At 41.1% G+C, this 22,763-nt stretch overlaps 1 protein-coding gene across 2 annotated transcripts in view; it reads right to left on the reverse strand.

The window, feature by feature from the left end:
* LOC121572066 (tubulointerstitial nephritis antigen-like) overlaps nucleotides 1-22,763 on the reverse strand; it is an 80,606-nt gene that overhangs the window by 22,590 nt on the left and 35,253 nt on the right. For both annotated transcript variants that reach the window (XM_041883943.2, XM_041883942.2), the window contains exons 6-8: nucleotides 8,390-8,516; nucleotides 7,975-8,125; nucleotides 7,337-7,523 (exon numbers count right to left, since the gene is read on the reverse strand). In XM_041883943.2, coding sequence (XP_041739877.1) covers nucleotides 7,337-7,523; nucleotides 7,975-8,125; nucleotides 8,390-8,516 — 465 coding nt within the window. The remainder of the gene's footprint in view (nucleotides 1-7,336; nucleotides 7,524-7,974; nucleotides 8,126-8,389; nucleotides 8,517-22,763) is intronic.

The raw sequence follows: 22,763 nt of genomic DNA on the forward strand, positions 1-22,763 counted from the left end.
TAGTGCAAAATAATTACAATTTAGTATTAACACTGGAATGATAGATGTGCAAGAGATGATGTGCAAATAGAGATACTGGAGTGCAAATTAGCAAAATAAATAACAATATGGGGATGAGGTAGTTGGGTGGGCTAATTTCAGATGGGCTGTGTACAGGTGCAGTGATCGGTAAGGTGCTCTGACAACTGATGCTTAAAGTTAGTGAGGGAGATAAGAGTCTCCAGCTTCAGAGATTTTTGCAGTTCGTTCCAGTCATTGGCAGCACAGAACTGGAAGGAATGGCGGCCAAGGGTAGCTTAGTGGTTAAGAGCATTGTGCCAGTAACCGAAAGGTCGCTGGTTCTAATCCCGAGCCGACTAGGTGAAAAATCTGTCTATGTGCCCTTGAGCAAGGCACTTAACCCTAATTGCTCCTATAAGTCGCTCTGGATAAGAGCGTCTGCTTAATGACTAAAATGTCAAATGTAAAGGAGGTGTTGGCTTTGGGGATGACCAGTGAGATATACAGTGGGGAAAAAAAGTATTTAGTCAGCCACCAATTGTGCAAGTTCTCCCACTGAAAAAGAGGATAGAGGCCTGTAATTTTCATCATAGGTACACGTCAACTATGACAGACAAATTGAGGAAAAAATATCCAGAAAATCAAATTGTAGGATTTTTTATGAATTTATTTGCAAATTATGGTGGAAAATAAGTATTTGGTCAATAACAAAAGTTTCTCAATACTTTGTTATATACCCTTTGTTGGCAATGACACAGGTCAAACGTTTTCTGTCTTCACAAGGTTTTCACACACTGTTGCTGGTATTTTGGCACATTCCTCCATGCAGATCTCCTCTAGAGCAGTGATGTTTTGGGGCTGTCGCTGGGCAACACTGACTTTCAACTCCCTCCAAAGATTTTCTATGGGGTTGAGATCTGGAGACTGGCTAGGCCACTCCAGGACCTTGAAATGCTTCTTACGAAGCCACTCCTTCGTTGCCCGGGCGGTGTGTTTGGGATCATTGTCATGTTGAAAGACCCAGCCACGTTTCATCTTCAATGCCCTTGCTGATGGAAGGAGGTTTTCACTCAAAATCTCACGATACATGGCCCCATTCATTCTTTCCTTTACACGGATCAGTCGTCCTGGTCCCTTTGCAGAAAAACAGCCCCAAAGCATGATGTTTCCACCCCCATGCTTCACAGTAGGTATGGTGTTCTTTGGATGCAACTCAGCATTCTTTGTCCTCCAAACACGACGAGTTGAGTTTTTACCAAAAAGTTCTATTTTGGTTTCATCTGACATTCTCCCAATCCTTTTCTGGATCATCCAAATGCACTCTAGCAAACTTCAGATGGGCCTGGACATGTACTGGCTTAAGCTGGGGGACACGTCTGGCACTGCAGGATTTGAGTCCCTGGCGGCGTAGTGTGTTACTGATGGTAGGCTTTGTTACTTTGGTCCCAGCTCTCTGCAGGTCATTCACTAGGTCCCCCCGTGTGGTTCTAGGATTTTTGCTCACCGTTCTTGTGATCATTTTGACCCCCCGGGATGAGATCTTGCGTGGAGCCCCAGATCGAGGGAGATTATCAGTGGTCTTGTATGTCTTCCATTTCCTAATAATTGCTCCCACAGTTGTTTTCTTCAAACCAAGCTGCTTACCTATTGCAGATTCAGCCTTCCCAGCCTGGTGCAGGTCTACAATTGTATTTCTGGTGTCCTTTGACAGCTCTTTGGTCTTGGCCATAGTGGAGTTTGGAGTGTGACTGTTTGAGGTTGTGGACAGGTGTCTTTTATACTGATAACAAGTTCAAACAGGTGCCATTAATACAGGTAACGAGTGGAGGACAGAGGAGCCTCTTAAAGAAAAAGTTACAGGTCTGTGAGAGCCAGAACTCTTGCTTGTTTGTAGGTGACCAAATACTTATTTTACACCATAATTTGCAAATAGATTCATTAAAAATCCTACAATGTGATTTTCTGGATTTTTTTTCCTCAATTTGTCTGTCATAGTTGACGTGTACCTATGATGAAAATTACAGGCCTCTCTCATCTTTTTAAGTGGGAGAACTTGCACAATTGGTGGCTGACTAAATACTTTTTTTCCCCACTGTACCTGCTGGAGCGCATGGTACAGGTGGGTGTTGCTATGGTGACCAATGAGCTAAGATAAGGCGGGGATTTGCCTAGCAGTAATTTATAGATGACCTGGAGCCAGTGGGTTTGGCGACGAATACGTAGTGAGGACCAGCCAACAAGAGCGTACAGGTCACAGTGGTGGGTAGTATATGGGGCTTTGGTGACAAAACGGATGGCACTGTGATAGACTACATCCAATTTGCTGAGTAGAGTGTTGGAGGCTATTTTGTAAATTACATCGCCGAAGTCAAGGATCGGTAGGATAGTCAGTTTAACGAGGGCATGTTTGGCAGCATGAGTGAAGGAGTCTTTGTTGCGAAATAGGAAGCTGATTCTAGATTTAACTTTGGATTGGAGATGCTTAATGTGAGTCTGGAAGGATAGTTTACAGTCTAACCAGACACCTAGGTAGTTGTAGTTGTCCACATACTCTAGGTCAGACCCGTCGAGAGTAGTGATTCTAGTCGGGTGGGCGGGTGCCAGCAGCGTTCGGTTGAAGAGCATGCATTTAGTTTTACTAATGTTTAAGAGCAGTTGGAGGCTACGGAAGGAGTGTTGTATGGCATTGAAGCTCGTTTTGAGGTTTGTTAACACAGTGTCCAATGAAGGGCCAGATGTATACAAAATGATGTCGTCTGCATAGAGGTGGATCTGAGAGTCACCAGCAGCAAGAGCGACATCATTGATATACACAGAGAAAATAGTTGGCCCGAGAATTGAACCCTGTGGCACCCCCATAGAGACTGCCAGAGGTCCAGACAACAGGCCCTCCGATTTGACACATTGAACTCTATCTGAGAAGTAGTTGGTGAACCAGGCGAGGCAGTCATTTGAGAAACCAAGGCTATTTAGTCTGCCAATAAGAATACGGTGGTTGCCAGAGTCGAAAGCCTTGGCCAGGTCGATGAAGACGGCTGCACAGTACTGTCTATTATCGATTGCGGTTATAATATCGTTTAGGACCTTGAGCGTGGCATAGGTGCACCCATGACCAGCTCGGAAACCGGATTGCATAGCGGAGAAGGTATGGTGGGATTCAAAATGGTCGGTGATCTGTTTGTTAACTTGGCTTTCAAAAACTTTCGAAAGGCAGGGCACCCCCTTTGAAGAGGGGGATGACCGCGGCAGCTTTCCAATCTTTGGGGATCTCAGACGTTACGAAAGAGAGGTGGAACAGGCTAGTTATAGGGGTTGCGACAATTTCGGCTGCTAATTTTAGAAAGAAAGGGTCCAGATTGTCTAGCCCAGATGATTTGTAGGGGTCCAGATTTTGCAGCTCTTTCAGAACATCAGCTGTCTGAATTTGTGTGAAGGAGAAGCGGGGGGGGCATGGGCAAGTTGCAGCGGAGGGTGCAGAGCTGGTGGCCGGGGTAGTGGTAGCCAGGTGGAAAGCATGGCCAGCCGTAGCAAAATGCTTGTTGAACTTCTCGATTATTGTAGATTTATCGGTGGTGATAGTGTTTCCTAGCCTCAGTGCAGTGGGCAGCTGGGAGGAGGTGCTCTTATTCTCCATGGACTTTACAGTGTCCCAAAACTTTTTGGAGTTAGTGCTACAGGATGCAAATTTCTGTTTGAAAAAGCTAGCCTTTGCTTTCCTAACTGGTTGTGTATATTGGTTCCTAACTTCCCTGAAAAGTTGCATATCGTGGGGGCTATTTGATGCTAATGCAGTACGCCACAGGATGTTTTTGTGCTGGTCAAGGGCAGTCAATGAATGGGGCATGCTTATTTAAGATTGAGAGGATAGCACTTTTAAAGAACAACCAGGCATCCTCTACTGACGGAATGAGATCGATATCCATCCAGGATACCTGGGCCAGGTCAATTAGGAAGGCCTGCTTGCTAAAGTGTTTTAGGGAGCGTTTGACAGTGATGAGGGGTGTGTGGTTGACCGCGGACCCGTTACGGACGCAGGCAATAAGGCAGTGATCGTTGAGATCCTGGTTAAAGACAGCGGAGGTGTATTTAGAGGGTAAGTTAGTCAGGATGATATCTAAGAGGGTGCCCATGTTTACGGATTTAGGGTTGTACCTGGTAGGTTCCTTGATAATTTGTGTGAGATTGAGGGCATCTAGTTTGGATTGTAGGATGGCCAGGGTGTTAGGCATATCCCAGTTTAGGTCACCAAGCAGTACGAACTCTGAGGTTAGATAGGGGGCAATCAATTCACATATGGTGTCCAGGGCACAGCTGGGGCTGAGGGGGGTCTGTAGCAAGCGGCAACAGTGAGAGACTTATTTCTGGAAAGGTGGATTTTTAGAAGTAGGAGCTCAAACTGTTTGGGCACAGACCTGGATAGTATGATAGAGATCTGCAGGCTATCTCTACAGTAGATTGCAACTCCACCCCCTTTGGCAGTTCTATCTAGACGGAAAATGTTGTAGTTGGGGATGGACATTTCTGAATTTTTGGTGGCCTTCCTAAGCCAGGATTCAGACACTGCTAGAACATCAGGGTTGGCGGAGTGTGCTAACGCAGTGAATAACTCAAACTTAGGAAGGAGGCTTCTGATGTTAACATGCAAAAAGCCAAGGCTTTTACAGTTACAGAAGTCAACAAATGATAGTGTTGGGGAGTAGGAGTGATACTGGGGGCTGCAGGGCCTGGGTTAACCTCTACATCACCAGAGGAACACGGCTAAAGGTCTTCTAGTGCGTTGGGTACAGAGAATAAAAGGTGCAGATTTCCAGGCGTTGTAGAATAGATTCAGGGCATTATGTACAGACAAGGATATGGAAGGATATGAGTACAGTGGAGGTAAACCTAAGCATTGGGTAACAATGAAAGAGATTGCATCAGTGGAGGCACCGATTGAGCCGGTCTCCGCGTGTATGGGGGGTGGAACAAAGGAGCTATTTGAGGCAGTTTGAGAGGGACTTGGGGCTCTACAGTGAAATTGTATAATAAGAACTAACTGGAACAGCAATAGGCAAGGCATATTGACATGGGAGAGAGGCATAAAGCAATCACAGGTATTATTCGAGAGAGCTAAGACAACAACTGGTAATGGCGATGAAAGTTTGGTCTGAGGCTAAACAGATAAAATAGGACAGGGTACTGTGTAAAGGAACAGTCCAGCAGGCATCAGCTGTGCAGCTGAGTGATCATAAGGTCCAGTGAATAGCAATGTGAGTCCGAGAGCAGTTCGAATTGGTGCTACAGCACAGGCGATCAGGAAGCACGGCTGTTGAATTGCGTGTGCTAGCGGGCCGGGGCTAGCAGATGGATCTTCGTGGTCGTCGCAACGGGAAGCCTGTTGAAACCACAGACGATTACGTCGGCAGACCAGTCGTGATGGATCGGCGGGGCTCCGTGTCGACACTAGGAGGTCCCGTCCGGTTGACAGAGAGGTAGATAGCTGGGAGATGGGCCTGACTCAAGGCTAGCTCAAGGCTGATTAGCCAACCACAACATCCATTCGGCTGCAGCTAGCTAGTTGCGATGATCCGGTGTTAAAGGTCCAGTGATTCAGTGATTCCGGCAGAAAATCCGATATGTTCTGGGTCGATAACGCGCTGTGCAGACTGGCTAATAATAGTCCAGGCTAGAGCTGGCTGGTAGGTAGTGCAGGCCATGGACAATGGTGAAAAATCACACTAACGGTGGCTAATAGCAAGTAGCTAGTTAGCTGGCTACTCCCGTCCGTACATGCTTTGATTATTTGAATCAGCTGTGTAGTGCAGGGGCAAAAACCAAAACGTGCACCCAGGGGGGGCCCCAGGACCAAGTTTGGGAAACCCTGTTTAGATCATCTAAAGTCGGAAAAATGTAAATAGGAAAGTACAGGTGAGTGATGTTGCCTAGAAGAAATCTAGCCTACCAGCCTACCACTTTTTTATCGCTTTGTTGCAATTTTCACTATTATGAGGTACATTTTCACAACTATTAGTACAAAACTCAAAACAGATCATCAAAATGGCCGTTGTTTCAAAACTCTAAGCACATTTTCAATTGACTAAATATAACAAAATCATACAGTCACTTTTTCACCAAACGTAATAATTGTTTAATCTAGAAATACATGTTTCACATTGCAATACGTTCATATAAAGTAATTGCCTTTCACAATGCAAAGCTCACATTACTTTAGATATGATTCTCTTCTCTTTTGAAAAAAAAATACATTTTACTATTACTTAATCTGACTGCTCTTAATTGATAATCACTTAAACGTTTGGAAAACCTATAGATTTTAAACTATGTGATATACTGTATACTCAAATGTACTACTATGATGATGACTAAAATTGCATTGGCCAACACAGTACTGTAATACCATAATATATGGCATTTACGTAGCAGACATTCTGGGATGTGACCCCAGTGGGAATCGAACCCACAACTCTGGTGTTGCTAGTGCCATGCTCTTATGAACTGAGCCACGTACAGGATCACTACAATCCATACATATAATACAATACTGTAAAAGTTGAAAACATATGCTGTAAAATACAATACACGATGACAATACAGGTGGAAGATGTATGATTGCCATCCCCATGCGTGTACCACCCCTCCTTCAGGCCAAGGATGAGGCATGCAATGATTTAAATCCAGACCTATGTCAGGCTGGGATTCACCATGCCAAAAGGTTTTTCCCCAGGTGCATAAACAATGAGGATATTTACTGGACTTCGATGGGAACCTATGGCCAAATGCTCAAGACAGGCTTGATGCAAACTAGTGCCTGCTATGTAAACAGTTGGTTTCTTTCATTTGATTACGTTGTGAAAGATTTCTTCAATGATCACACATGGGATAAAATATTATAGAAATGTGATGTTCCGTACATTTTTATGGGTAGTGCAAGTGTATTGCCTAATGTGAAAACAGTTTAATGTTATGTAATTTACAGTACTGTAGCATTCTACATCTTGAAACATTAATCTAACAGTCTTTGTTATTGGATTAACTGGTTGTTAAAATAACTAAATTGAGAGCACATCATTATGTTGGGTTTTGGTGATTAAACCAATTAAATTTCACAGTAAACTTATATTTTGGATCAAGGATTGTGTGGTGAAAGATGTCTACAAACAAAATTCATGCACAATGAAAGGTTTTGAATGTAAGACGGGCTGCATTACAAGTGTTACCTGTTAGTTTTGTACTGAGTTTTGAAAATTCACCACATACTTGTGAAAATAGTACCAAAGCAATAAATAAACGATATGTGTGTGTGTGTGTGTGTGTGTGAGTGTGTGTGTGTACATACGTTTGATGAGAGCCTGTAGGGAGGTGTAGACTGGTAAATGTCGTTGTGGTAGGTGTGTGTGCTGGGGCAGCGTGCTGTAGCCTGTCTCTTCCCTCGGCCCACAGAGCGACTCTGCATCATACAGCGGCCCACCTCTGCTGGTGTCTGCTGGGGGGCAGAGAACGGGTAGCACTCCTCTGTCACCACACTAGAGAGAGAGAGAGAGAGAGAGAGAGAGAGAGAGAGAGAGAGAGAGAGAGAGAGAGTAGAGACAGAGAGAAAGAGAGAGAGAGTAGAGAGAGACAGTAGAGAGAGTGAGAGTAGAGAGAGCGAGAGTAGAGAGAGAGAGAGAAGAGAGAGAAAGAGAGAGAGTAGAGAGAGAAAGAGAGAGTAGAGAGTGTAGAGAGAGAGAAAGAGAGAGAGTAGAGAGAGAGAGAAAGTACAGAGAAAGTACAGAGAGACAGAGAGAGAGACAGAGAAGGATGGAGAGACAGAGAGAGTAGAGAGAGAGCGAGATGGAGAGAGCATAGCATATTCATAAAATGTATGAGTAAAGGGAATCATCAATTCACAGCTAAAGAACCAAAAATTCACACTTCATTTTATCACTTAAAAAGCTCCTAATATTGTGTCTGGTGTTGCTGTAAAATATGTCCTACCCTCTGCGTCTCAGGTACCACCAGGCTCCGTCGATACGTCCTCCAGCACAGCCCCCTTGGTTGCGTGTGTCACAGGAAATTAGGTTCTGGGGCGACAGTTGAGGTGTCATGTGACCCATCGACTGGATGGAGATTCGATCCGATGCCACCGCTGAGCGAGGGACAGAGAGATGGAGAGAAAGAGAGAGTGAAATTCTGGGAAATGTTCTAAGAGATGTTACAAACAATTATAAAGGAATGTTCTGGTACTTAAATGTAATTTTGAAAGCATTTTACAATTTTGCCAGTATTTGCTATATTTAGAGGTTGTTTTTTTTACCCACATTTACCAGTATTTTACCAAAATGCCAGTACTTTATCAAAAATACCAGTTTTTACCAGTATTCTAGTATTTTACTAGCATGTTGTGGCTCACCTGCAGTGGAGAAGGCCCAGGAGGCAGCGCAGTTACCCTGGTCCAGAGGTTCATGGATCTTTCCAGGCCACTTCTCCGCTGCATTGAAGTACTGAGGCAGATAATCATTCTGAGGGTCCACATTCACCTGAGCAGGGGGATAGAGAGGAGGAAAAACAGGAATTAGCTACTGTACAGTTTTTATTTGGAAGTATACAAGGACACTGACAAACCAACAACAAGAGAAGACTGACAAACCAACAGCAAGAGGAGACTGACAAATCAAATCAAATTGTATTTGTTACCTACACATGTTTAGCAGATGTTATTGCGGGTGTAGCGAAATGCTTGTGCTTCTAGCTCCGACAGTGCAGTAATATCTAACAAGTAATATCTAACAATTTCACAACATATACCCAATACACACAAATCTAGTAAGGAATGGAATTTAAGAATATATACATATAGTTGAAGTCGGAAGTTTACATACACTTAGGTTGGAGTCATTAAAACCCGTTTTTCAACCACTCCACACATTTCTTGTTAACAAACTATAGTTTTGGCAAGTTGGTTAGGACATCTACTTTGTGCATAACACAAGTCATTTTTCCAACAATTGTTTAGAGACAGATTATTTCACTTATAATTCACTGTATCACAATTCCAGTGGGTCAGAAGTTTACATACACTAAGTTGACTGTGCCTTTAAACAGCTTGGAAAATTCCAGAAAATGATGTCATGGCTTTAGAAGCTTCTGATAGGCTAATTGACATCATTTGAGTCAATTGGAGGTGTACCTGTGGATGTATTTCAAGGCCTACCTTCAAACTCAGTGCCTCTTTGCTTGACATCATGGGAAAATAAAAAGAAATCAGCCAAGACCTCAGAAAAAAAATTGTAGACCTCCACAAGTCTGGTTCATCCTTGGGAGCAATTTCCAAACGCTCATCAATTTCCAAACGTTCATCTGTACAAACAATAGTACGCAAGTATAAACACCATGGGACCACGCAGCCGTCATACCGCTCAGGAAGGAGACGCGTTCTGTCTGCTAGAGATGAACGTACTTTGGTGCGAAAAGTGATAATCAATCCCAAACCAACAGCAAAGGACCTTGTGAAGATGCTGGAGGAAACAGTTACAAAAGTATCTATATCCACAGTAAAACAAGTCCTATATCGACATAACCTGAAAGGCCGCTCAGCATGGAAGAAGCCACTGCTCCAAAACCACCATAAAAAAGCCAGACTACGGTTTGCAACTGCACATGGGGACAAAGATCTTACTTTTTGGAGAAATGTCCTCTGGTCTGATGAAACAAAAATAGAACTGTTTGGCCATAGTAACCATGGTTATGTTTGGAGGAAAAAGGGGGACGCTTGCAAGCCGAAGAACACCATCCCAACCGTGAAGCACGGGGGTGGAAGCATCTTGCTGTGGGGGAGCTTTGCTGCAGGAGGGACTGGTGCACTTCACAAAATAGATGGCATCATGAGGAAGGAAAATTCTGTGGATATATTTAAGCAACATCTCAAGACATCAGTCAGGAAGTTAAAGCTTGGTCGCAAATGGGTCTTCCAAATGGACAATGACCCCAAGCATACTTCCAAAGTTGTGGCAAAATGGCTTAAGGACAACAAAGTCAAGGTATTGGAGTGTTCATCAGGGCTTTTGTCAAGGTATTGGAGTGTTCATCACAAAGCCCTGACCTCAATCCTATAGAAAATGTGTGGGCAGAACTGAAAAGGCGTGTGCGAGCAAGGAGGCCTACAAACCTGACTCAGTTACACCAGCTCTGTCAGGAGGAATGGGCCAAAATTCACCCAACTTATTATGCAAAACATTCGACCCAAGTTAAGCAATTTAAAGGCAACTCTACCAAATACTAATTGAATATATGTAAACTTCTGACCCACTGGGAATGTGATGAAAGAAATAAAACCTGGAATAAATAATTATCTCTAATATTATTCTGACATTTCACATAATTAAAATAAAGTGGTGATCCTAACTGACCTAAGACTGGGTATTTTTACTAGGATTAAATGTCAGGAATTGTGAAAAACTGAGTTTAAATGCATTTGGCTAAGGTGTATGTAAACTTCCGACTTCAACTGTATATGGACAAGCAATGACATAGCGGCATGGACTAAGATACAGTAGAATATTATAGAATGAATACAGTATATACACATATGAGATGAGTAGCGCAAGATATGTAAACATATGCCTTGATGACAGCTTTGCACACTCTTGGCAGGTGCGGGGCACGCGTAGACAAGATGGCGTATTGAATAGAAATCGGTACAAAACACCTCAAGATAAAAACATAATATTCAAAATCAGTAAGTTAGACTACATTTTAGCATTTCATATATTCGCAGTTAATATAATTCAATCTGGATAATAACACAAAACAGATCATAAGGCTAGAGAAATATATCGACAAATATTACAACAACAAGCAACACCCAAACATGACTGAAGACAAGCGTGGAGAGCCGATCCCCAAAAGGAAACGCGACTCATCGACTGATACAGATGATATATGCTTTTCACCACTGGGTATGGTAAGTGTGGAAAGCGACCTGTTGAAGTCGATAAATGACAAATTGGGCATACTAGAATTGGTCAGTAAAGACGTGAAAGAGTTGAAAGCGAGTCTTCAAATGAGTGACGAAAAAGCTTTGGTAATGGAGAAAGAAACCAAAGAATTAAAAGTGACAGTCTCTAAAATGGAAACGGACGTTAGGGAACTAAAAAGGAGAACAATCTTCTGAGAGAAGCCTTACTAGACATCCAAACTAGATCGATGAGGGAAAATCTAGTACTTACGGGTATTCAGGAAAAGGAGGGAGAAATAACAGAGAATATTATGAAGGACTTCCTGCATACAGCGCTACAAATCCCACTCGAGGCTGTCGATAAAATCCAACTCGAACGTGTACATCGTTTCGGAAAAAGAGGACAGAAATATGAGCGCCCAATCGTTGCCAAATTTGCTTTTTTTAAGGATAAAGCTATGGTGAAAAGCCTAGGAAAAAGACTTGCTGGCACGAAAATAGGCATGAATGATCAGTTCCCGAGGGAGATTGTAGAAAGGCGCAAAATTCTGTATCCAATCTTCAAGGAAAACGGATTAAAAGGGAAACGTGTTGCACTAGTGGTGGATAAATTATATATTGACAACCAAATGTTCAGAGACACAAAGACTACTCCATGGCTATTCTAAAAGTTGTAATAGAGGAGTCAAATATTGGAGCACCTGATACTAGCAATGATAGGGATTGTAATATTAAATAACATTTATAGTAAGTATAGTATTTTATAAAAGGATAAAACGATATAACAAGCAGAATAATACATCTTTAAATACAAATAATTAGAACATGGCTTTTTTGGCGGGAGGTTGTTGTTTTGGCGGATGGTTGTTGTGGTTGGTCCTGTGTTCTCTCTGGCATCCTTTCCCCTTGCAGCAGATGTGGATGGGGGTGCATGTTTGTGTTTGAAAAGGTGCGGCGTTAAGTGAGTGAGAGGGGAAATGGTTGCATATCCCAGAGCCGACCGGGGGTCTATGAGCAGGGGTAGTGAGAGAGCTTTCAATTTTGTGTAGATGAGGGATATACATTTTTAAATATAGTATACATCTAATCAAATTTTTCATTGTCCTATCATGATGGAAAGATCCCTAACCCTATAACCTGGACACCCACCTGAGCGACCCATACACCAAAGAGAAGTTCCCATCTCTTTTATGGACCTGCTGTGAATATGCAGCCTAAACAGAGAAATAAATGCGGTCAGAGACCTACTTGAGGAGCACCGCCCCCTCAAGATTCTGAGCCTGCCTGGCAGGGTTGGTCCTACAAAGCCAGAGCCCCCTGATGGGAGAGCATAATATACAAGGAAATTCTCAAAGCTGCTAATGAGAACCTTGACGACCTTTTACCTAGCCGGTGGGGATTCCGGTGGGGTACGCCCACCCAGGTAGTGGCAGTGCTGGCAACACTGGCTGCAGTAACCCATGGGGAGGGGGTCACATTCGGACAATCAGAGAGGGGGTTTATCATTGTGGCCCAGGTGGCACAAAATAATCAAAGGTCTGACCGCATGGAGATGGTTACAACAGGGGATCAGAGTGTTTGTGTCTCAGGTGAAGAGGCTGGATCTGATCTCCATCACCTAGGACTTGACATAGATTAAGTAGATTAATCAAATCTCACATTGTTATCAATTTCTGCTCAATCTGCATGCTTTCTCAATCAGCTTTAACTGTATGTGCACTCCTAAATCAAGTTATTTCTCGAGTTGGGCTCTGGGATATAACAGCCGTTGAGTATCTGATTTTATGGTGGATTGTGGAGGAGGAGGGTTGAGTGTGTTGGAGTATGTGAGTATGGGCGTGTGTGCTTGTCTGACATCTGTTGTGGGGGGGTGGGGATGTTGGGGGGAGGGTATGGGATGGACCACGGGAATTATTTGCTAGGATAACAATTGCTTGTCAATGAATTAAATGTAATACAATGGCAATACGGGTTATATGTTAGAATCCTACGCGTGAACTTCCGACATTATTACGCATATTAATTGATAATGATGGAAAATAGGATATGCATAATTTTTAAAAAATAGTTATATAGATATATATATACAGTGGGGAAAAAAAGTATTTAGTCAGCCACCAATTGTGCAAGTTCTCCCACTTAAAAAGATGAGAGAGGCCTGTAATTTTCATCATAGATACACGTCAACTATGACAGACAAATTGAGAAAAGAAAATCCAGAAAATCACATTGTAGGATTTTAAATGAATTTATTTGCAAATTATGGTGGAAAATAAGTATTTGGTCACCTACAAACAAGCAAGATTTCTGGCTCTCACAGACCTGTAACTTCTTCTTTAAGAGGCTCCTCTGTCCTCCACTCGTTACCTGTATTAATGGCACCTGTTTGAACTTGTTATCAGTATAAAAGACACCTGTCCACAACCTCAAACAGTCACACTCCAAACTCCACTATGGCCAAGACCAAAGAGCTGTCAAAGGACACCAGAAACAAAATTGTAGACCTGCACCAGGCTGGGAAGACTGAATCTGCAATAGGTAAGCAGCTTGGTTTGAAGAAATCAACTGTGGGAGCAATTATTAGGAAATGGAAGACATACAAGACCACTGATAATCTCCCTCGATCTTGGGCTCCACGCAAGATCTCACCCCGTTGGGTCAAAATGATCACAAGAACGGTGAGCAGAAATCCCAGAACCACACGGGGGGACCTAGTGAATGACCTGCAGAGAGCTGGGACCAAAGTAACAAAGCCTACCATCAGTAACACACTACGCCGCCAGGGACTCAAATCCTGTAGTGCCAGACGTATCCCCCTGCTTAAGCCAGTACATGTCCAGGCCCGTCTGAAGTTTGCTAGAGTGCATTTGGATGATCCAGAAGAGGATTGGGAGAATGTCATAAGGTCAGATGAAACCAAAATAGAACTTTTTGGTAAAAACTTAACTCGTCGTGTTTGGAGGACAAAGAATGCTGAGTTGCATCCAAAGAACACCATACCTACTGTGAAGCATGGGGGTGGAAACATCATGCTTTGGGGCTGTTTTTCTGCAAAGGGACCAGGACGACTGATCCGTGTAAAGGAAAGAATGAATGAGGCCATGTATCGTGAGATTTTGAGTGAAAACCTCCTTCCATCAGCAAGGGCATTGAAGATGAAACGTGGCTGGGTCTTTCAGCATGACAATGATCCAAAAACACCGCCCGGGCAACGAAGGAGTGGCTTCGTAAGAAGCATTTCAAGGTCCTGGAGTGGCCTAGCCAGTCTCCAGATCTCAACCCCATAGAAAATCTTTGGAGGGAGTTGAAAGTCCGTGTTGCCCAGCGACAGCCCCAAAACATCACTGCTCTAGAGGAGATCTGCATGGAGGAATGGGCCAAAATACCAGCAACAGTGTGTGAAAACCTTGTGAAGACTTACAGAAAACGTTTGACCTGTGTCATTGCCAACAAAGGGTATATAACAAAGTATTGAGAAACTTTTGTTATTGACCAAATACTTATTTTCCACCATAATTTGCAAATAAATTCATTAAAAATCCTACAATGTGATTTTCTGGAGAAAAAAATGCTCATTTTGTCTGTCATAGTTGACGTGTACCTATGATGAAAATTACAGGCCTCTCTCATCTTTTTAAGTGGGAGAACTTGCACAATTGGTGGCTGACTAAATACTTTTTTCCCCCACTGTATATAGAGGTGAAAGCATTGGAAATGCTTTTGGCGGTTAATCTGCTTCTGTTTTGTGGGTGGCACTGTGTGCTGTTTTCGATGGATGGGTCATGTCCTCTCGGGGCCTTAGGGATACGGAGGGACGTGGGTGGGATGCTGATCACTGGGATGACGGCTCAACTTGGGATGGGGAGGGGCTTTAGCGGGGGAATTAGTGGAGAACAATTGAAGGGTTACTCCGTAGCAATGCAAATATCACGGTACAGCTATATGGACACTCAATCATTACGCTATTTTTTATTGGTAAAATTACAAACATATATAATGATAAATAGACTTGAAACTTGTATCTCATTATGGTGTATGGTGAAATAAGTATAGCCAGTTATAATTGTAATGGCTTAGCTGATAATAACAAAAGAAGAACAATATTTACATGGCTCAAAGAGAAGGAATATAATATCTATTGTATACAGGAAACTCATTCAACAATTCGAGATGAAGTAAGCGTGGAAAAAGAATGGGGGGGGTATGGAATATACTTCTCCCATGAGCAAAGAAATTCAAAAGGGGTGATGATATTAATTAATAGTAATTTCGATCCGAATGTGCAAATTGTCCAAATAGATACGCAAGGTAGATGGATTATTTTAAATATGTTATTGGACCATAAACATATATGGCTCATTAACCTTTACGGACCAAATAATGATGATCCACAATTCTTTGACAATATATATAATAAATTATCAAGCCTGCAAGGAACTCAAGACAATATTATTAAGGTGGGGGATTATAATACTGTTTTAAATAGCTCAATGGACCGTAAAGGAAATCACACCACAAACAATCACCCACATGCTCTTAAGGAAATTGTGAATGTCATGGATACATTATAACTAGTAGATATATGGAGGCTTAAATATACTGATCTAGTGAGATATACATGGCGGAGACTGAATCAAGCTAGTCGTCTTGACTTCTTTCTTATCTCATTCTCGTTGGCACCAAAAGTATAAAAAAAAGTGTTGATAGGGGACAGAATGCGGTCGGACCATCAGATAATAGGCATATACATTACTCTAACTGAATTTCCAAGTGGGCGAGGATATTGGAAATTTAATCAAAGCCTATTGGATGATAATTTATTTATAATTAGAACAAAGGAATTTATAACTGACTTTTTCCAACATAACATAGGTACAGCGAATCCCCTTATTGTATGGGACACCTTTAAATGTGCCTTTAGAAGCCATGCAATTCAGTACTCGAAAACAAAAGCAATTTAGGTCAAAAGAGTTTATACTAAGAAAGGAAATAGAAAGTCTAACAGAACAGATAGATGGCAATAAAAACTGTAACGTAGAGGCTCAGAATAAATTAGAGGAAAAACAAAAAGAAATGGAGAAACTTATTCAAGAAAGATCAAGTGTAATATATTATAAAAATAAAGCAAACTGGATGGAATATGGGGGAAAATGCACAAAATTATTTTTTAATCTTCAACATAGGAATGCTACCAAAAAGAACTTAATGAAACTGGTTACAATTGACGGAGTCACCCATAATTCACCAAATTATATTTTGAAGGAAGAAACAAAGTACTTTAAGCATATGTTTTCTTTTCAGTCGCCTCCATCTCCTCTAACTGAAGCTAATTGTAGAGATTTTTTTCTATTGATAATGTCAAATTAACAGCCACACAGAAAGACTCATGTGAAGGTGAAATTACAGAGGAGGAACTTCTGGATGCAATTAAAGACTTTAAGTCCGGGAAAACTCCAGGGTTGGATGGCATACCAGTCGAGGTATACCAAACCTTTTTGATATACTAAGAGGACCGTTATTAGCATGTTTTAACCACTCCTATGTAAATGGTAGATTATCTGACACTCAAGAAGAAGGTCTGATCTCATTATTACTGAAACAGGATACAAGTGGAAAATATAAAGATCCAGTCCATTTACAAAATTGGAGGCCCCTTACACTTCAGTGTTGTGATGCAAAAATCCTAGCAAAATGTATAACGCATAGAATTAAAAAGGTATTGTCGGATATTATTCATTCTAATCAGACAGGTTTTTTACATGGAAGATACATTGGAGATAATATAAGGCAAGTAATTGGAAACAATAGAACACTATGGAAAATATGGAAAACCAGGCCTGCTATTCATAGCAGACTTCGAAAAGGCATTTGATAAAGTTTGATTGGGGTTTATATATAAATGCCTGGAGCATTTCAATTTTGGAGAATCTCTTATAAAATGGGTCAAAATCATTTATAGTAACCCTAGGTGTAAAATAGTAAATAATGGCTATTTCTCAGAAAGTTTTAAACTGTCAAGAGGAGTGAAACAAGGTTGTCCACTATCGGCATATCTATTTATTGTGGCCATCGAGATGTTAGCTATTAAAATCAGATCCAATAATAATATCAGAGGATTAGAAATACAGGGCTTAAAAACAAAGGTGTCATTGTACGCTGATGATTAATGTTTTCTTTTAAATCCACAACTAGAATCCCTCCACAGCCTCATAGAGGATCTAGATACATTTTCTAACCTCTCTGGATTACAGCCAAATTATGACAAATGTTCTATATTACGTATTGGATCACTAAAAAATACAATTTTTACATTACCATGTAGTCTACCAATAAAATGGTCTGATGGTGATGTGGATATACTCGGAATACATATCCCAAAGGAAATAAATGATCTCACTTCAATACATTTTAATAGAAAGTTAGCAAAAATAGATAAGATCTTACTACCATGGAAAGGAAAATACCTGTCAATTTGTGGAAAAATCACCCTGATTAACTCTTTAGTATTATCCCAGTTTACCTATTTGCTTATGGTCTTGCCGACGCCTAGCGAACAGTTTTTTAAAATTATATGAGAAAAAAATATTCAATTTTATTTGGAACGGCAAGCCAGACAAAATTAAAATAGCATATTTATATAATGAATATGAATTCGGAGGACAGAAATAATTAAATATTAAAGCATTAGACCTATCACTAAAAGCTTCAGTCATACAAAAGTTATACTTAAATCTGAACTGGTTCTCAAGCAAATTAGTAAGATTGTCTCACCCAATGTTCAAGAAAGGCCATTTTCCCTTTATTCAGATTACAACCTCTCACTTTCAGTTATTTGAAAAGGAAATAATCTCCCAAATGTCACTATTTCTAAAACAAGCCATAGAAAGTTGGTTGCAATTTCAATTTAATCCTCCAGAAATGACAGAACAAATAATGCAACAAATATTGTGGTTAAATTCAAATATACTAATTGACAAAAAACCTTTATTTTTTGACAGAATGTTTAAAAAAGGTATAATCTTCGTAAATGATATCATCGGTAGGACTGGTGGAGTTATGTCGCACATGCAGCTAACAAAAACTTATGGAAATGTCTGCTCTACCCAAAATTACAACCAAATAATTGCAGCCTTACTTTTGTCTGTCGGCCTTGCATTAAAGAACATAATTGGTTAAGGAAAACTGTGATAAATAAAAAAAAGTATATCAGTTTCACTTAAGGACCAAAGGATTGACAGCCGTCCCATATAGATTGCAAAATAGTTGGGAAGAGATCTTTGACGTACCGATCCCATGGCATAGTGTTTATGAACTGACACGCAAAACGACACCGGATTCAAAAATTAGAATCTTTCAATTTAAATTATTATATAAAATTCTTGCTACCAATATAATGTTATTTATATGGGTCATACAATCTTCCCAGCTCTGCAGATTTTGCTGTGAAGAGACAGAATCATTAGATCATTTGTTTTGGTTCTGTCCATTTGTAGCTTGTTTTTGGACACAGGTCCAGGAATGGCTAAAGGATTGCAATATTTACCTGGAACTAACCTTGCAGATAGCATTACTGGGTGATCTGAAAAGTCATAGTCAATCAATCAATAATATAATAATACTTTTAGCAAAAATGTTTATTTTTAATTCACAATCTGTAGAAGCAATGAGAATAGAAAGGTTCAGAACTTTTGTAAAACATCACAGTACGGTTGAAATATATATGGCAAATAGAAATCCTATATGGATGGTGTTAAGAGATAGATGGGAGGTATTGAATAGAGTTGAAGGATGGGACTAATAACAAATAACAACAAATAATAACAAAGATATCTAATAATGTAAGCATACTGTGTCCATAATAAGTATATAGGTTGTATGTTGGGAGCTTTTGGGAAAGAGCACAGTTAGAAAGATATGGCATATAGAAGCAAACCGGATGGACATTATGAAAATGATCGGAGAGGTTGAGAGTAGAAGAAGTTCAGGAGCAAAATAAATAAATAAATATATATATATATATATATATATATATATATATATAATATAATTATTGTAAAATTAACTCTGTCCATAAGGTGTAGATAGTAATTATAGACCGGAAGTAGAGGCCTGGGCATTGTTGTTCACTAATTTACTCCAAGTAGGGAAAGGATGGTGGGGTTGAAAAGTAATAAAGGGGAGTATATATATAAAAAATAGATTGGAAGTGATGCAGACAATTACATTGATAGAAGATACAATCTATCTGCAATATTAAGATGATCCATTCCCCCCGAAGAAAAAAATAAAATAAAAAAGAATAAAAAAATAAAAATAAAATAAAAATAACTATAAATAAAAATAACTATAAAACAAAGAATAAAAAAAATAGATATGTAAACATTATTAAAGTGACTAGTGTTCCATTTCTTAAAGTGACCAGTGATTTCAATAGGCAGCAGCAGCCTCTAATGTGCTAGTGATGTTGACCAACAGCAAGAGGAGTCTGACAAACCAATAGCAAGAGGACACTGACAAATAAACAGCAAGAGGAGACTGACAAATCAACAGCAAGAGGAGGCTGACAAATCAACAGCAAGAGCAGACTGACAAACCAACAGCAAGTGGAGACTGACAAACCAACAGCAAGAGGAGACTGACAAACCAACAACAAGAGGAGACTGACAAACCAACAACAAGAAGAGACTGACAAACCAACAACAAGAGGAGACTGACAAACCAACAACAAGTTCCTAATGATGCTTTTGTGCGGAAATTGCTCAGCCCATTGATTATTTATCCACAATAGAACATTCATGAATGTAATTACAGTAAGATGGCCTAATCGGAGTGTGTTACATAACAAATTATGTAGGTCTGTTAAGTTATTCCATTATAGAGGACTTATTCCCAGACGATTAGGAACATTTGGCCTAGTGTCAGTCTCAGAGGAGTTAGAATAGAAAGATAACCTTTGTCTCCAGACTATAGAACTGACTGAACTGATTGAGGGAGGCTACACTAACAGACATTTGGCACGCGGACAGTTAGGCCCTGAGAAGTACAAATATCTACAGTGAGGGAAAGAAGTATTTGATCCCCTGCTGATTTTGTACGTTTGCCCACTGACAAAGAAATGATCAGTCTATTTAATTGAACATTGAGAGACAGAATAACAACAACAAATCCAGAAAAACGCATGTCAAAAATGTTATAAATTGATTTGCATTTTAATGAGGGAAATAAGTATTTGACCCCCTCTCAATCAGAAAGATTTCTGGCTCCCAGGTGTCTTTTATACAGGTAACGAGCTGAGATTAGGAGCACACTCTTAAAGGGAGTGCTCCTAATCTCAGTTTGTTACCTGTATAAAAGACGCCTGTCCACAGAAGAAATCAATCAATCAGATTCCAAACTCTCCAGCATGGCCAAGACCAAAGAGCTCTCCAAGGATGTCTGGGACAAGATTGTAGACCTACACAAGGCTGGAATGGGCTACAAGACCATCACCAAGCAGCTTGGTGAGAAGGTGACAACAGTTGGTGTGATTATTCGCAAATGGAAGAAACACAAAATAACTGTCAATCTCCCTCTGCCTGGGGCTCCATGCAAGATCTCACCTCGTGGAGTTGCAATGATCATGAGAACGGTGAGGAATCAGCCCAGAACTACACGGGAGGATCTTGTCAATGATCTCAAGGCAGCTGGGAAAACAATTGGTAACACACTACGCCGTGAAGGACTGAAATCCTGCAGTGCCCACAAGGTCCCCCTGCTCAAGAAAGCACATATACAGGGTCGTCTGAAGATTGCCAATGAACATCTGAATGATTCAGAGGAGAACTGGGTGAAAGTGTTGTGGTCAGATGAGACCAAAATCGAGCTCTTTTGCATCAACTCAACTCACCGTGTTTGGAGGAGGAGGAATGCTGCCTATGACCCCAAGAACACCATCCCCACCGTCAAACATGGAGGTGGAAACATTATGCTTTGGGGGTGTTTTTCTGCTAAGGGGACAGGACAACTTCACCGCATCAAATTGACGATGGACGGGGCCATGTACCATCAAATCTTGGGTGAGAACCTCCTTCCCTCAGCCAGGGCATTGAAAATGGGTTGTGCAATGGGTATTCCAGCATGACAATGACCCAAAACACACGGCCAAAGCAACATAAAAGTGGCTCAAGAAGAAGCACATTAAGGTCCTGGAGTGGCCTAGCCAGTCTCCAGACCTTAATCCCATAGAAAATCTGTGGAGGGAGCTGAAGGTTCGAGTTGCCTAACGTCAGCCCTGAACCCTTAATGACTTGGAGAAGATCTGCAAAGAGGAGTGGAACAAAATCCCTCCTGAGATGTGTGCAAACCTGGTGGCCAACTACAAGAAACGTCTGACCTCTGTGATTGCCAACAAGGGTTTTGCCACCAAGTACTAAGTCATGTTTTGCAGAGGGGTCAAATACTTACTTCCCTCATTAAAATGCAAATCAATTTATAACATTTTTGATATGCGTTTTTCAGGATTTTGTTGTTGTTATTCTGTCTCTCACTGTTCAAATAAACCTACCATTAAAATTATAGACTGATCATTTCTTTGTCAGTGGGCAGACGTACACAATCAGCAGGGGATCAAATACTTTCCCCCCCTCACTGTACTCTCACTGGAAATAATATGTGATGAATCTAGAAACAGCAGAGATTGAAAGGGGAACCTGATCCAGCTTTAAACACCTAATATGGACTCCAGAATTAAATCACTATGATAATCCCTCAGACAAATACCTGGGATAGCAAGCTTATCATAATGCTTATCACATTAAATCATAAATGGGCATTTCTATGCTGCCTCACATACAGTGGGGTGAACAAGTATTTGATACACTGCCGATTTTGCAGGTTTTCCTACTTACAAAGCATGTAGAGGACTGTCATTTTTATCATAGGTACACTTCAACTGTGAGAGACGGAATCTAAAACAAAAATCCAGAAAATCACATTGTATGATTTTTAAGTAATTAATTTGCATTTTATTGCATGACATAAGTATTTGATACATCAGAAAAGCAGAACTTAATATTTGGTACAGAAACCTTTGTTTGCAATTACAGAGGTCATACGTTTCCTGTAGGTCTTGACCAGGTTTGCACACACTGCAGCAGGGATTTTGGCCCACTCCTCCATACCTTCTCCAGATCCTTCAGGTTTCGGGGCTGTCGCTGGGCAATACGGACTTTCAGCTCCCTCCAAAGATGTTCTATTGGGTTCAGGTCTGGAGACTGGCTAGGCCACTCCAGGACCTTGAGATGCTTCTTACGGAGCCACTCCTTAGTTGCCCTGGCTGTGTGTTTCGGGTCGTTGTCATGCTGGAAGACCCAGCCACGACCCATCTTCAATGCTCTTACTGAGGGAAGGAGGTTGTTGGCCAAGATCTCGCAATACATGGCCCCATCCATCCTCCCCTCAATACGGTGCAGTCGTCCTGTCCCCTTTGCAGAAAAGCATTCCCAAAGAATGATGTTTCCACCTCCATGCTTCATGGTTGGGATGGTGTTCTTGGGGTTGTACTCATCCTTCTTCTTCCTCCAAACACGTTGAGTGGAGTTTAGACCAAAAAGCTATATTTTTGTCTCATCAGACCACATGACCTTCTCCCATTCCTCCTCTGGATCATCCAGATGGTCATTGGCAAACTTCAGACGGGCTTGGACATGCGTTGGCTTGAGCAGGGGGACCTTGCGTGCGCTGCAGGATTTTAATCCATGACGTCGTAGTGTGTTACTAATGGTTTTCTTTGAGACTGTGGTCCCAGCTCTCTTCAGGTCATTGACCAGGTCCTGCCGTGTAGTTCTGGGCT

The sequence above is a fragment of the Coregonus clupeaformis genome, chromosome 8 (genome assembly GCF_020615455.1).
Source record: "Coregonus clupeaformis isolate EN_2021a chromosome 8, ASM2061545v1, whole genome shotgun sequence".
Taxonomy (NCBI): Eukaryota; Metazoa; Chordata; class Actinopteri; order Salmoniformes; family Salmonidae; genus Coregonus; species Coregonus clupeaformis.